Source organism: Tinamus guttatus, unplaced genomic scaffold (genome assembly GCF_059628265.1).
Source record: "Tinamus guttatus ecotype Peru unplaced genomic scaffold, ASM5962826v1 Tinamus_guttatus_pri_ptg001232l, whole genome shotgun sequence".
NCBI classification, from domain to species: domain Eukaryota; kingdom Metazoa; phylum Chordata; class Aves; order Tinamiformes; family Tinamidae; genus Tinamus; species Tinamus guttatus.
In genome coordinates, this window is record NW_028289766.1 from 17,349 (window position 1) to 33,708 (window position 16,360).

At 65.5% G+C, this 16,360-nt stretch overlaps 1 protein-coding gene across 1 annotated transcript; it reads right to left on the minus strand.

Annotated features, from left to right (window-relative positions):
• Window positions 1-1,945: 1,945 nt before the first annotated feature.
• On the minus strand, window positions 1,946-16,008 carry CUNH6orf136 (chromosome unknown C6orf136 homolog). Its single transcript, XM_088538844.1, has 7 exons — window positions 15,967-16,008; window positions 13,965-14,081; window positions 11,283-11,371; window positions 8,291-8,482; window positions 6,320-6,389; window positions 6,157-6,237; window positions 1,946-1,972 (listed from the first exon to the last, which is right to left on the minus strand). Exons 1-7 carry the CDS (start codon window positions 16,006-16,008, stop codon window positions 1,946-1,948), a joined length of 618 nt encoding a protein of 205 aa, XP_088394970.1.
• Window positions 16,009-16,360: the final 352 nt, after the last annotated feature.

Below are 16,360 nucleotides of genomic sequence, written 5' to 3' on the forward strand. Positions count from 1 at the left end.
TAGGCCTCATTAGGTCTTCATTAGCCCTAATTAGCCTTTGCTAGCCTTCGTTAGCCATTGTTAGCCCCAATGAGCCCTCGTTGACCCTCATTAGCCCCCGTTGACCCTTCGCTCATCATCGTTAGCCCTCGTTAACCCTCGTTAGCCCAAAGAGCCCTTGCTGACTCTCATTAGCCCTCATTAGCCCAAATGAGCCCCCGTTGACCCTCATTAACCCTCGTTAGCCCCAATGAGCCCTCGTTGACCCTTCACTCGTTATTGTTAGCGCTCGTTAACCCTTGTTAGCCCAAATGAGCCCTCGTTGACCCTCATTAGCCCTCGTTAGCCCCAATGACCCCTTGTTGGCCCTCATTAGCCCCCGTTGACCCTCATTAGCCCCCGTTGACCCTTTGCTCATCATCGTTAGCCCTCATTAACCCTCGTTAGCCCAAAGAGCCCTTGTTGACTCTCATTAGCCCTCGTTAGCCCAAATGAGCCCTCGTTGACCCTCATTAACCCTCGTTAGCCCCAATGAGCCCTCGTTGACCCTCATTAGCCCTCGTTGACCCTTCACTCATTATCGTTAGCGCTCGTTAACCCTTGTTAGCCCAAATGAGCCCTTGTTGACCCTCATTAGCCCTCCTTGACCCTCATTAACCCTTGTTAGCCCCAATGACCCCTTGTTGGCCCTCATTAGCTCCCGTTGACCCTCATTAGCCCCTGTTGACCCTTCACTCGTTATCATTAGCGCTCGTTAACCCTTGTTAGCCTAAATGAGCCCTCATTGACCCTCATTAACCCTCGTTAGCCCCAATGACCCCTTGTTGGCCCTCATTAGCCCCCGCTGACCCTCATTAGCCCCATTGACCCTTCACTCGTTATCGTTAGCGCTCATTAACGTCGTTAGCCCAAAGAGCCCTTGTTGACTCTCATTAGCCCTCATTAGCCCAAATGAGCCCTCGTTGACTCTCATTAGCCCCCGTTGACCCTCCGTTCGTCGTTAGCGCTCGTTAACCCTCGTTAGCCCAAATGAGCCCTCGTTGACCCTCATTAGCCCTCGTTAGCCCCAATTAGCCCCTGTTGACCCTCATTAGCCCCCCTTGACCCTCATTAGCCCCCGTTGACCCTCCGTTCGTCATTAGCGCTCGTTAACCCTCGTTAGCCCAAATGAGCCCTCGTTGACCCTCATTAGCCCTCGTTAGCCCCAATTAGCCCCTGTTGACCCTCATTAGCCCCCCTTGACCCTCATTAGCCCTCGTTGACCCTCCATTTGTCGTTAGCGCTCGTTAACCCTCGTTAGCCCAAATGAGCCCTCGTTGACCCTCATTAGCCCTCGTTAGCCCCAATTAGCCCCTGTTGACCCTCATTAGCCCCCCTTGACCCTCATTAGCCCCCGTTGACCCTCCATTCATCATTAGCGCTCGTTAACCCTCGTTAGCCCGAGTGAGCCCTCGTTGACCCTCATTAGCCCTCGTTAGCCCCAATTAGCCCCTGTTGACCCTCATTAGCCCCCCTTGACCCTCATTAGCCCCCGTTGACCCTCCGTTCGTCGTTAGCGCTCGTTAACCCTCGTTAGCCCAAATGAGCCCTCGTTGACCCTCATTAGCCCTCGTTAGCCCCAATTAGCCCCTGTTGACCCTCATTAGCCCCCCTTGACCCTCATTAGCCCTCGTTGACCCTCCGTTCGTCGTTAGCGCTCGTTAACCCTCGTTAGCCCAAATGAGCCCTCGTTGACCCTCATTAGCCCTCGTTAGCCCCAATTAGCCCCTGTTGACCCTCATTAGCCCCCCTTGACCCTCATTAGCCCTCGTTGACCCTCCGTTCGTTGTTAGCGCTCGTTAACCCTCGTTAGCCCAAATGAGCCCTCGTTGACCCTCATTAACCCTCGTTAGCCCCAATTAGCCCCTGTTGACCCTCATTAGCCCCCCTTGACCCTCATTAGCCCCCGTTGACCCTCCGTTCGTCGTTAGCGCTCGTTAACCCTCGTTAGCGACTGGTGGCAACACGACATTGGCTGCAGCGCCGGCTCCGCCTCTTCTTGGCCCTGATGGGTGTCCCCAAGGTGTCCCCAAGGTGTCCCCAAGGTGTCCCCAATGTGTGACCCATGTCCCCAGTGTGTCCCCATCGTGTCCTTGGGGTGGCCTCATGGTGGCCCTGCCACGTGTCCCCTTGTTGTCCCCCCAAGGGGGCCTTGTGGACCTCCAATGCCACCAAGGGAGGTGGCGCCACCCCCAGTGTCACCTCTGTGTCCCCTCCTTGTCCCCCGCAAAGGGACGTTGGGGACCTCCGGCCCCACCAGCAGGTGCCACCACCCTGTGTCCCCTGTGTGACACCCAGGACCCCTCCGTGTCCCTCCAAAGGGACATCAGGGATCTCCAATGTGGTGCCACCCAATGTCACCTTGGTGTCCCCTATGTCCCAACAGGGACCACCAAACCCCCAGGAGGAGCCTGTGTCACCTGAATGTCCAATGTCACCTTGGTGTCCCCTCCAAAGGGACATCAGGGATCTCCAATGTGGTGCCACCCAATGTCCCCTTGGTGTCCCCTATGTCCCCCCAACAGGAACCCAGGGACCTCCAAAGCCCCATGAGGAGCCGGTGTCACCTGAATGTCCAATGTCACCTTGGTGTCCCCTCCAAAGGGACATGAGGGACCTCCAAGCTTGACCAGACAGTGGTGCCACCCAATGTCATCCTGGTGTCCCCTCCAAAGGGACATTAGGGATCTCCAAGCTTGACCAGATGGTGGTGCCACCCAATGTCACCTTGGTGTCCCCTATGTCCCAACAGGGACCACCAAACCCCCAGGAGGAGCCTGTGTCACCTGAATGTCCAATGTCACCTTGGTGTCCCCTCCAAAGGGACATCAGGGACCTCCAATGTGGTGCCACCCAATGTCACCTTGGTGTCCCTTATGTCCCCTCAACAGGAACCCAGGGACCTCCAAACCCCCAGGAGGAGCCTGTGTCACCTGAATGTCCAATGTCACCTTGGTGTCCCCTCCAAAGGGACATCAGGGATCTCCAATGTGGTGCCACCCAATGTCACCTTGGTGTCCCCTCTGTCCCTCCAGCAGGAACCTGGGGACCTCCAAACCCCCAGGAGGAGCCGGTGTCACCTGAATGTCCAATGTCACCTTGGTGTCCCCTCCAAAGGGACATGAGGGACCTCCAAGCTTGACCAGACAGTGGTGCCACCCAATGTCATCCTGGTGTCCCCTCCAAAGGGACATCAGGGATCTCCAATGTGGTGCCACCCAATGTCACCTTGGTGTCCCCTATGTCCCCCCAACAGGAACCCAGGGACCTCCAAACCCCCAGGAGGAGCCCGTGTCCCCCGTGTCCCCCCAGATGTCCCCAAATGTCCCCGAGGCGGCCGGTGCGGAGGGATCTTTATTTGCGGGGCCGGTGACGCCGCCGGGGCCGTCGGTGACGCCGCTGGGGACGTCAGTGACGCCGTTGGGGACATTGGGGACACATGGGGACATTGGGGACATTGGGAACACATTGGGGACATTGGGGACATTGGGGACACAAGATGGCCCAGCACGGAGTGTCCGCGGGGCACGAGATGACCAGGCAGCACGCCTGGGGGGACAGGGACATTGGGGACATATTGGGGACATTGGGGAGATGGGGACACATTGGGACACATGGGGACATGTCACTGTGGGGATATGGGGACACTTGGGGACACATGGGGACATTGGGGACATGGGGACACGAGATCACCCAGAGCACCGCGTCCGCGGGGCACGAGATGACCAGGCACGGGGGTGACACAGGGACATGTCACCATGGGGGGACACTGGGGACATGGGACATGTCACCATGGGGTCACATTCGGGACATGGGGACACGAGATGACCAGGCATGGCGGGTAGGAAGGTGCCACCGCGACACGCGATGATGTCCCCATGTGTCCCCATGTCCCTCCGTGTCCCTCTGTGTCCCCATGTCCCTTTATCACTTGCATGTCCCCATGTCCCCTCCATGTCTGCCCCAAACTGCTCTAAAATCACCTCCGACCAACCCAAAACCACCTCAAACCGACCCAAAATGATCCCAAACTGTCCCCAAATGCCCCCCCGTGACCTTGTGACCCCCCTCCATGTCCCCCTGGGTGTCCCCGTGTCCCATAGGTGACCCCCATGTCCTGCCCAGGTGTCCCCGTGTCCCCCTCCTCCATGTCCCCCTGGGTGTCCCTGTGTCCCCCCCGGGTGTCCCCATGTCCCTCTTGTGTCCCATGGGTGTCCTCGTATGTCCCCCCCCCACCAAGACCCTGGGTGTCCCCATGTCCCCCCCACCATGACCCTGTGTCCCCCTGGATGTCCCTGTGCCCCCCAGGTGTCACCCTGGGTGTCCCTGTGTCCCCTGGGTGTCCCTTGGGTGTCCCCCGGGTGTCCCTGTGTCCCCCCCCATGACCCCCATGTCCCCCCAATGTCCCCATAGTGTCCCCCAGGTCCCCATGGTGTCCCCCTGGGTGTCACTCTGGGTGTCCCCTTGTCCCCTGGGTGTCCCCATGTCCCCCCCGGGTGTCCCCCTGGGTGTCCCTGTGTCCCCCGGGTGTCCCTGTGTCCCCCTCCATGACCCCATGTCCCCCCAATGTCCCCATAGTGTCCCCCAGGTCCCCATGGTGTCCCCCTGGGTGTCACTCTGGGTGTCCCCATGTCCCCGCCGGGTGTCCCCCTGGATGTCCGGGTGTTCCCTTGGGTGTCCCCCAGGTGTCCCCATCCAGACACCTGGGCCCCTCCATGTCCCCCGCTCGGACGCCTGGGCCCCCTCCAGCTCCCCCCCCCCCAACCCCTGTCGGGACATCTGGTCCCTGGTTGTCCCCTCCCTGGACACTCGTGTCCTTGTCTGCATGTCCCCCCCCCAGCCCACGTCCCCTCCCCGGACGCCTGGGCCCCTTGGTGCCCCTCTCCGGACGCCTGGGCCCTTGGGTGTCCCCATTGCTGGACACTTGGATGTCCCCTATGTCCCCCCACCCGGACGCCTGGGCCCTTGGGTGTCCCCATTGCTGGACACCTGGATGTCCCCTATGTCCCCCCCGGACACCTGGGCCCTTGGGTGTCCCCATTGCTGGACACCTGGATGTCCCCCATGTCCCCCCACCCGGACGCCTGGGCCCTTGGGTGTCCCCATTGCTGGACACCTGGATGTCCCCTATGTCCCCCCACCCGGACGCCTGGGCCCCTTGGGTGTCCCCATTACTGGACACTTGGATGTCCCCCATGTCCCCCCACCCGGACACCTGGGCCCTTGGGTGTCCCCATTACTGGACACTTGGATGTCCCCCATGTCCCCCCACCCGGACACCTGGGCCCTTGGGTGTCCCCATTGCTGGACACCCGGGTGTCCCCCATGTCCCCCCACCCGGATGCCTGGGCCCTTGGGTGTCCCCATTGCTGGACACCTGGATGTCCCCTATGTCCCCCCACCCAGACGCCTGGGCCCTTGGGTGTCCCCATTGCTGGACACCTGGATGTCCCCTATGTCCCCCCACCCGGACGCCTGGGCCCTTGGGTGTCCCCATGTCCCCCTACCCGGACGCCTGGGCCCTTGGGTGTCCCCCATGTCCCACCCGGACGCCTGGGCCCTTGGGTGTCCCCATTGCTGGACATCCAGATGTCCCCCATGTCCCCCCACCCGGACGCCTGGGCCCCTTGGTGCCCCCCCCGGGCGCCTGGGCCCTTGGGTGTCCCCATTGCTGGACACCCGGGTGTCCCCCATGTCCCCCCACCCGGACGCCTGGGCCCTTGGGTGTCCCCATTGCTGGACACCCGGGTGTCCCCTATGTCCCCCCCCCGGACGCCTGGGCCCTTGGGTGTCCCCCCCCGGACACCTGAGTGTCCCCTATGTCCCCCCACCCGGACACCTGGGCCCTTGGGTGTCCCCATTGCTGGACACCCAAGTGTCCCCTATGTCCCCCACCTCCGGACGCCTGGGCCCTTGGGTGTCCCCATGTCCCCCCACCCGGACGCCTGGGCCCTTGGGTGTCCCCCACATCCCCCCACCCGGACGCCCGGGCCCCGGCACCGCAGCAGCCCCCCCCTCCATCCATCTCTTTATTCTGTACATTAAGTTATAGGGGTTTGGGGGGGGGGGTCAGGCCGGGCCGGGGGGTGTCCCCGGTGTCCCCGGTGTCCCCAGTGTCCCCGGTGTCCCCGGCACCACCTGCAGCTCCGTCCCCGGCAGGGCCAGCGCCGCCACCAGCAGCTTCTTGTCCTCGGGCAGCGCCCGGGGCGCCGGCATGAGCTGGGGACAGAGGGGACAATGAGGGGGTTGGGGACATTGTGGTGTCACCTGTCCCGGTGTCCCCGCGTTGTCCCCACGTCACCTTGTCGATGTGGTGGCAGCGGATGAGGCCGCGGGAGTCGAGGTAGAAGGTGGAGAGGGCGTCGTAGGACCTGGGGGGACATTGGGGACATTGGGGACATTGGGGGACATTGGGGACATTGGGGACATGGGGGCATTGGGGACATGGAGGGACATTGGGGACATGGGGGGGGACACTGGGGACATAGAGGGACATGGGGGGACATGGGGGGACACGGGGGGACATTGGAGACATGGGGACATTGGGGGACATTGGGGACATGGAGGGACATGGGGGGACATGGGGGGACATGGGGGGACATTGGGGACATGGGGGGACATTGGGGACAATGGGGATACGAGGGGACATTGGGGCCATGGGATCCAAAGAGGTTTTGGGGACAACAACCGAGATACGGAACCAAAAAAGGGCTGGATTTGGGCAGGACAGGGAAAACACCTGGATTTGGGGAGAAAAACACCTGGATTTGGGAGAAAAACACCTGGATTGGGGGAGAAAAACACCTGGATTTGGGAGAAAAACACCTGGATTTGGGGAGAAAAACACCTGGATTTGGGGAGAAAAACACCTGGATTTGGGGAATGCCATCGTCACTGCGAAATCAACCAGATTTGGGGGGAAAACGCCCAGGTTTGGGGGAAAAAACAGCCAGGTTTGGGGAAAAAACAGCCAGGTTTGTGTGACCGCAGGAGAGCGGAGACCCTCGGGGTGACACCGCAGGGTGACAAATGGCGGGAGTGGACGGGAATGGGGGGGATTGGGGACAACGGGGGGTTGGGGACAGCGGGGGACACCCGGCACTCACTGCAGCGGGTGTTGGCGGTCGCGGGGCGTTGCGACTGTGCGGGAACGGGGGGGATTTGGGGACATTGGTGGCACTTGGGGACCTTGCGTGGCCCTGGGTGACACCGGGTGACACCAGGTGACACTGTCACTCACCGCAGTGGGTGTTGGCAGCCGTGGAGCATTGGGAAGGGGGGGGATTTAAGGACATTGGTGGTACTTGGGGACACCGTGTGACACCGTGTGACACCGTGTGACACTGTGACGTGGTGGGTGACGCTGCCACTCACCGAAGCGACTGTCTCTCGTCGCAGGGCAATGGGAATAGGGGGGATTTGGGGACTCTGGTGGTACTTGGGGACCATGCGCGGCACTGGGTGACACCGTGTGACGCCGGGTGACGCCGGGTGACGCCGGGTGACACTGTCACTCACCTTAGCGGGTGTTGGCAGTCATAGGGCATTGGGAACATGCAGGAACAGGGGGATTTTGGGGACACTGTAGGTACTTGGGGACCCTGGGTGACACCGGGTGACGCCAGGTGACACCGTCACTCACCTTAGCGGGTGTTGGCACCCACGGGGCATTGGGAACATGCAGGAACAGGGGGATTTTGGGGACGCTGTAGGTACTTGGGGACCCTGGGTGACACCGGGTGACACCAGGTGACACCGTCACCCACCTTAGCGGGTGTTGGCACCCACGGGGCATTGGGAACATGCAGGAACAGGGGGATTTTGGGGACGCTGTAGGTACTTGGGGACACTGGGTGACACCGGGTGACGCCAGGTGACACTGTCACTCACCTTAGCGGGTGTTGGCGGGCACGGGGCATTGGGAACATGCAGGAACAGGGGGATTTTGGGGACGCTGTAGGTACTTGGGGACACTGGGTGACACCAGGTGACGCCAGGTGACACCGTCACTCACCTTAGCGGGTGTTGGCACCCACGGGGCATTGGGAACATGTAGGAACGCGGGGGGCTTGGGGACACTGGGGGTACCTGGGGACCTCACACGGCGCCGGCTGACACCGGGTGACATCGGGTGACGCCGGGTGACACTGTCACTCACCTTAGCAGGTGTTGGCAGTCATAGGGCATTGGGAACATGCAGGAACAGGGGGATTTTGGGGACGCTGTAGGTACTTGGGGAGCCTGGGTGACACCGGGTGACACCGTCACTCACCTCAGCGGGTGTCTCTGGTCGCGGCGCAGCAGGGCCAGCGGCAGCGGCAGCCCCGTCAGGCGCCATCGCGCCCGCAGGCTCCAGTCCTCGCGGTGACGCGTCAGCGCCAGCAGCTCCAGCCGGGGGCGGCCCAGGCAGCCGCGGGCGGCGGCGCCGCTCAGGAACAGCGCGAGGCGGTACCACCCGCGGCCCCTGCAACAGCCGGACGACACCCGAGCGTCACCCCGACAACACCCGAACTGTCACCCGAACGGTACCCCCAGTGTCACCCAAACATTACCCACTCAGGAACAGAGCCAGGCGGTACAACCCACGGCTCCTGCAACAGCCGGACGACACCCGAGCGTCACCCCGACAACACCCCAACTGTCACCCGAACGGTACCCCCAGTGTCACCTGAACGTCACCCACTCAGGAATAGGGCCAGGCGGTACCACCCGCGGCCCCTGCAACAGCCGAGCGTCACCCCGACAACACCCGAACTGTCACCCAAGAGTCACCCCAGTGCCACCTCAACATCACCCGCACAGGGACAGAGTCAGGCGGTACCACCCGCGGCCCCTGCAACAGCCGGACGACACCCGAGCGTCACCCCGACAACACCCGAACTGTCACCCGAACGGTACCCCCAGCGTCACCCGAACATTACCCACTCAGGAACAGAGCCAGGCGGTACAACCCACGGCTCCTGCAACAGCCGGACGACACCCGAGCGTCACCCCGACAACACCCGAACTGTCCCCTGAATGGTACCCCAGTGTCACCTGAATGTCACCCGCTCAGGCACAGGGCCAGGTGGTACCACCCGCGGCCCCTGCAACAGCCGCACGACACCCGAGTGTCACCCCGACAACACCCGAACTGTCACCTGAGAGTCACCCCAGTGCCACCTCAACATCACCCGCACAGGGACAGAGTCAGGCGGTACCACCCGCGGCCCCTGCAACAGCCGGACGACACCCGAGCGTCACCCCGACAACACCCGAACTGTCACCCGAACGGTACCCCCAGTGTCACCCAAACATTACCCACTCAGGAACAGAGCCAGGCGGTACAACCCACGGCTCCTGCAACAGCCGGACGACACCCGAGCGTCACCCCGACAACACCCGAACTGTCACCCAAGGGTACGCGAATGGCACCCCCAGTGTCACCTGAACGTCACCCGCTCAGGAACAGGGCCAAGTGGTACCACCCGCGGCCCCTGCAACAGCCGGACGACAGCTGAGCGTCACCCCGACAACACCCGAACTGTCCCCTGAATGGTACCCCAGTATCACCCGCAGAGGAGCAGGCCCAGGCGGTACCACCCGCGGCCCCTGCAACAGCCGGACGACACCCGAGTGTCACCCCAACCATACCCAAACTGTCCCCAGACTGCCACCAAATGGCACCCCAGTGTCCTCTGAATGTCACCCACTCAGGAACAGGGCCAGACAGCACCACCCACGGCCCCTGCAACAGCCGGACGACACCTGAGCGTCACCCCGACAACACCCAAACTGTCTCCTGAATGGTACCCCAGTGTCACCTGAATGTCACCCGCTCAAGCACAGGGCCAGGTGGTACCACCCGCGGCCCCTGCAACAGCCAGATGACACCTGAGCGTCACCCCGGCAACACCCGAACCGTCACCCCAGTGCCAGCTGAGTATCACCCGCACAGGAACAGGGTCAGGCGGTACCACCCGCAGCCCCTGCAATAGATGGACAACACCTGAGCGTCACCCCGACAACACCCGAACTGTCCCCTGAATGGTACCCCAGTGCCACCTGAACGCGACCCACTCAGGAACAGTGCCAGGCAGTACCACCCGCGGCCCCTGCAACAGCCGCACGACACCCAAGTGTCACCCTGACAACACCTGAACTGTCACCTGAGCGTCACCCAAATGGCACCCTAGTGTCACCCGAACATCACCCGCTCAGGAACAGGGCCAGGCGGTACCACCTGTGGCCCCTAAAACAGCCGGATGACACCCAAGCGTCACCCCAACAACACCCAAACTGTCACCTGAGGGTCACCCCAGTGTCACCTGAACGTCACCCGCACAGGAACAGGGCCAGGCGGTATCACCCGTGGCCCCTGCAACACCCAGACAACACCCGAGTGTCACCCCAACAACACCCAAACTGTCCCCAGACTGCTACCAAATGACACCCCAGTGTCATCCGAATGTCACCCACTCAGGAACAAGGCCAGGCAGTACCACCCGCGGCCCCTGCACCACCCGGACAACACCCCAACAACACACGAACAGCATGCAAACGGCAGCCGCTGAGGAACAGAGTGAGGCGGTACCACCTATAGCCCCTGCAACACCCCCAACAACACCCAAACTGTTGCCCAAGCATCACCAAATGGCACCCTAGTGTCACCCGAATGTCACCCGTTCAGGAACAGGACCAGGCGGTACCACCCACGGTCCCTGCAACACCCCAACAACACCTGAACGGTACCCAAATGGCAGTCAAACGTCACCCGCTCGGGAACAGGGTGAGGCGATACCACCTGCAAGCCCAGCAACACCCGGACAACATCCGAGCATCACCGCAACAACACCCAAACTGTCACCCAAGGCTACCTGACTGGCACCCCAGTGTCACCTGAATGTCACCCGCTCAGGAACAGGCCCAGGCGGTACCACCCGCGGCCCCTGCAACACCTGGACAAAACCCCAACGTCACCCCAACAACACCTGAGCAACAGCTACTCAGAAACAGGTCAAGCAGGTACCACCCATGGCCCCTGCAACACCTGAGCATCACCCAAACAACACCCGAGCGTCACCCGAATGGCAACCGAACAGCAGCAGCGCAGCACAACCTCTAGGTGGTACCACCCGCAGCCCCTACAACGGTGCCGCCGTCACCCAAACTGTCACCCGACCTGTCCCCCCCGCCCCGGGTTTGTCACCCGCGCAGCTCCCGGCGCTGTCACCCGGCGGCGTCACCCAATGGCGGCGTCACCCGGCGGCGTCACCCGCGCTCACCGCGTGCGCAGCCGCAGCGGCCGGTTGACGAACTCCACGTCGGGCGAGTACAGCCCGTAGTCGTGGGGCTGCTGGAAAAACCTCGGGAGCTGCCCGGAAAAACGGGGGCGGGGTCAAAAAGGGGCCCCGGCGTCCGGGCAGGTGCCCCAGGCTCCGCCCCCAAGGGGCACCGGCGCCCCGCCCCCCGGCTCCGCCCTCCCAGACTCCACCCCCAGGCTCCGCCCCCAGACTCCACCCCCAAGGGGCCCCCATAGGCTCCGCCCCCCAGGCTCCGCCCCCCAGGCTCCGCCCCCAAGGGGCCCCGGCTCCACCCCCCGGCTCTGCCCCCCCAGACTCCACCCCTAAGGGGCCCCGGCACCCCACCCCCCCAGACTCCACCCCCAGGCTCCGCCCCCTAGACTCCACCCCAAGGGGCCCCGGCACCCCCACCCCAGACTCCGCCCCCCCCCAGACTCCACCCCCCCAGGCTCCGCCCCAAGGGGCCCCGGCGCCCTGCCCCACCAGGCTCCGCCCCCCAGGCTCCGCCCCCCAGACTCCACCCCCAGGCTCCGCCCCCTAGACTCCGCCCCCAATGGGCCTCGGCGCCCCGCCCCCCAGACTCCGCCCCCATAGGCTCCGCCACCCCCAGGCTCCACCCCCAAGGGGCCCTGGCTCCGCCCCCAGGCTCCACCCCCAGAATCCACCCCCAAGGGGCCCCGGCGCCCTGCCCCCCCAGGCTCCGCCCCCCCCAGGCTCCACCCCCAAGGGGCCCTGGCTCCAACCCCCGGCTCCGCCCCCCAGACTCCACCCCAAGGGGCCCTGGCTCCACCCCCCAGCTCCGCCCCCCAGGCTCCGCCCCAAGGGGCCCCAGCGCCCTGCCCCACCAGGCTCCGCCCCCCAGGCTCCACCCCCAGGCTCCACCCCCAAGGGGCCCCGGCTCCACCCCCCGGCTCCGCCCCCCCAGACTCCGCCCCTAAGGGGCCCCGGCGCCCCGCCCCCCAGACTCCGCCCCCACCAGACTCCGCCCCACCAGGCTCCGCCCCCAAGGGGCCCCGGAACCCCGCCCTCCCAGACTCCACCCCCAGACTCTGTCCCCTAGACTCCACCCCCAAGGGGCCCTGCTCCACCCCCAGGCTCCACCCCCAAGGGGCCCCGGCGCCCCGCCCTCCCAGACTCCGCCCCCAGGCTCCGCCCCCAAGGGGCCCCGGCACCCCCACCCCAGACTCCGCCCCCCCCAGACTCCGCCCCCCAGGCTCCACCCCCAGGCTCCGCCCCCCCCAGACTCCACCCCAAGGGGCCCTGGCTCCACCCCCAAGGGGCCCCGGCTCCACTCCCTGGCTCCGCCCCCCCAGACTCCGCCCCCAAGGGGCCCCGGCACCCCCACCCCAGACTCCGCCCCCATAGGCTCCGCCACCCCCAGGCTCCACCCCCAAGGGGCCCCGGCTCCACCCCCGGCTCCATCCCCCCAGACTCCACCCCAAGGGGTCCTGGCTCCACCCCCAGGCTCCACCCCCAAGGGGCCCCGGCTCCACCCCCGGCTCCGCCCCCCCAGACTCCGCCCCTAAGGGGCCCCGGCGCCCCGCCCCCCAGACTCTGCCCCCACCAGACTCCGCCCCACCAGGCTCCACCCCCAAGGGGCCCTGGCTCCAACCCCCGGCTCCGCCCCCCAGACTCCACCCCAAGGGGCCCTGGCTCCACCCCCCAGCTCCGCCCCCCCAGGCTCCGCCCCAAGGGGCCCCAGCGCCCTGCCCCACCAGGCTCCGCCCCCAGGCTCCACCCCCAGGCTCCACCCCCAAGGGGCCCCGGCTCCACCCCCCGGCTCCGCCCCCCCAGACTCCGCCCCTAAGGGGCCCCGGCGCCCCGCCCCCCAGACTCCGCCCCCACCAGACTCCGCCCCACCAGGCTCCGCCCCCAAGGGGCCCCGGAACCCGCCCTCCCAGACTCCACCCCCAGACTCTGTCCCCTAGACTCCACCCCCAAGGGGCCCTGGCTCCACCCCCAGGCTCCACCCCCAAGGGGCCCCGGCGCCCCGCCCTCCCAGACTCCGCCCCAGGCTCCGCCCCCAAGGGGCCCCGGCACCCCCACCCCAGACTCCGCCCCCACCAGACTCCGCCCCCCAGGCTCCACCCCCAGGCTCCGCCCCCCCCAGACTCCACCCCAAGGGGCCCTGGCTCCACCCCAAGGGGCCCCGGCTCCACTCCCTGGCTCCGCCCCCCCAGACTCCGCCCCTAAGGGGCCCCGGCGCCCCGCCCCCCAGACTCTGCCCCCACCAGACTCCGCCCCACCAGGCTCCGCCCCCAAGGGGCCCCGGAACCCCGCCCTCCCAGACTCCACCCCCAGACTCTGTCCCCTAGACTCCACCCCCAAGGGGCCCTGGCTCCACCCCCAGGCTCCACCCCCAAGGGGCCCCGGCGCCCCGCCCTCCCAGACTCCACCCCCAGGCTCCGCCCCCAAGGGGCCCCGGCACCCCCACCCCAGACTCCGCCCCCACCAGACTCCGCCCCCCAGGCTCCGCCCCCCAGGCTCCGCCCCCCCAGACTCCACCCCAAGGGGCCCTGGCTCCATCCCCAAGGGGCCCCGGCTCCACCCCCAGAATCCACCCCCAAGGTGCTCCGGCGCCCTGCCCTCCAAGACTCCACCCCCAGACTCCGCCCCCCCCAGGCTCCGCCCCCCCAGGCTCCGCCCCCGGGGTGGGCGGGGCACCTCCTCCCGCAGCCGCGCGTGCACCAGCTCCAGGTGCTCCTCCATGCTGGGCCCGGCGGGGGGGGGCGCGGGGGGGGCGGGGCCGGCGCCCAGCGGGGGGAGGGGCCGCAGCAGCAGCTCCGCGGGGGGCGGGGCCCGCGCCGTGACGTCAGCGGCGGGGGGGAGGGGGAGGCGCCGGGGGGGCGGCGGGGCCCCCCCCAGGTCCTGCTGCAAAAGGCGGCGGGGGGGGGGCGGGGGGAGTGAGGGGGCGTGGCCAACACGAGGCCACGCCCCCGCGGCCTCATCCCTGGGGGGGTCACATTTGCATAGCCCTGCCCCAAAACAGCACCCGTGATCCCTACATTTGCATAGCCCCACCCACCCAGCTCCACTTTATGCTCTTTATTTGCATAGCCCCACCCCTAAGTATGGGTGTGCCGAGCCTATTTGCATAACCCCACCCATGTCCCTTCTTTCAGTTGTGCCTATGTGCCCCCACCCCCACAGCCTACCTATATTTGCATGTGTAATGAGCATTTGCATAGCCCCGCCCCAAACCCACCCCCCACTTGCCATTACAAGCTGCAATTTGCATGGCCCCACCCACCCTGTGCTTTATTTGCATAGCCACACCCCCTCCCAACCACTACAGGATATGGCTCCTCATTAGCATAGCCCCACCCCCAAGCAGGAAATATTAGCATAGCCCCGCCCCAAGCACACTCTGGGCGCTCCCCATTGGTGCAGCCCTGCCCCTTGCTGCACCAAGCAGGAAGCTCCTCCCTATTGGCTGAGACCCTCCTCCTATTAGCATAGCCCGCCCCCAGTCTCCACTCCCCACACCCCTCTTGCTGGGAGCTATTTGCATAGCCCCGCCCCAAAACAATTCCCAGTGCCCCCATTGGTGCGGCCCCGCCCCTCACCACAGCTTCTATTAGCATAGCTCCACCCCCACTGTCATTATTAGCATAACCCCGCCCAAGCGGTCTCCATGGCCCCACCCCATCCATGTCCATTCCCATAGCCCCGCCCCAGCGGTCTGCATTAGCATAACCCCGCCCCCAGCGAGCCCCACTCCCATAGCCCCACCTCTACCTGGCACAATTAGCATGACCCCACCCCCCAACAGCCCTTATTAGCATAAGCCCACCCCTACAATACTTCATTAGCATAACCCCACCTGCAGAAGTCCTCATTAGTATAACCCCACCCCCAGGATATTTCATTAGCATAACCACACCCCAGCACTTCTCATTAGCATACCCCTGCCCTTACCCATCTCCATTAGCATAACCCCTCCCCTCTCCAGCTCTATTAGCATGGCCCCGCCCCCAGCAGCTCCCATCCCCATAGCCCCACCCCTACTCAACTCCATTAGCATAACCCCACCCCCAGCAGCTCCCATTCCCATAGCCCCGCCCCTATTCCACTCTATTAGCATAACCCCGCCCCCAGCAGCTCCCATTCCCATAGCCCCGCCCCTACTCAACTCTATTAGCATAACCCCGCCCCCAGCAGCTCCCATTCCCATAGCCCCACCCCTACTCAACTCTATTAGCATAACCCCGCCCCCAACAGCTCCCATTCCCATAGCCCCGCCCCTACTCGACTCTATTAGCATAACCCCGCCCCCAGCAGCTCCCATTCCCATAGCCCCGCCCCTATTCCACTCTATTAGCATAACCCCGCCCCAGCAGCTCCCATTCCCATAGCCCCGCCCCTACTCAACTCTATTAGCATAACCCCGCCCCCAGCCCTCACCATTCCCCATACCCCAGCGGTCCCCATCTTCAAAGCTCCGCCCCCAAGAGTTGCTATTAGCATAACCCCGCCCCTACCCACCTCCATTCCCATAGCCCCTCCCCTCCCTGACTCCATCCGCGCCCCCGCCGCCCCTCATTAGCATGTCCCCGCCCCCTCCGCCCCTCATTAGCATAGCCCCGCCCCCGCTCACCTGGGCGCGCGCCGCGCGGCGCCGCTCGCAGCCGCTGGCGGCGGGGCGGGGGCGGGGACGGAGGCCGACGCGGGCGGCCGCGATGGCGGCGGCGGCGGCGCCGCGGAACATGGCGGAACCGGGACGGCCCCCCCGCCGGTCCCGCTTCCGTTTCCGGCCCCCCCCGCCCCGGGGCTCTGCGCGCTCCGCTCGGGCCGCCGGTGCTGCCCTCCCGCCGGCGCGCGCGCGCACTGCGCATGCGCCTGCCCGGCCCGGCCGCGCGCGCGCACTGCGCCTGCGCGGGGCGGGCGGGGGCGCCGGAGAAGGTGACCGGGGAAGCGGCGGGACGGCGCATGCGCGCGCGGGGCCGGCGGGAAGCTGCGCATGCGCGCAGGGAGGCGTGAGAGGAGTCCTGCGCATGCGCAATGCGGGGCTGCCCTTTTTGCGGCGGGGCTGCCCTTGAGGGGGCGGGGCTGCCCTTGAG

What these genes read in the sequence shown, in the direction of transcription:
- CUNH6orf136 (XM_088538844.1), bottom strand. Translation starts at nt 16,008, where the DNA reads ATGTTCCGCGGCGCCGCCGCCGCCGCCATCGCGGCCGCCCGC. An exon ending in CCGCTGCGGCTGCGCACGCG is followed by an intron (nt 8,483 to 11,282) that starts GTGAGCGCGGGT and finishes CGGCTGTTGCAG; the next exon opens with GGGCCGCGGGTGGTACCGCC. An exon ending in TGCCGGGGACGGAGCTGCAG is followed by an intron (nt 1,973 to 6,156) that starts GTGGTGCCGGGG and finishes TGTTGCCACCAG; the next exon opens with TCGCTAACGAGGGTTAACGA.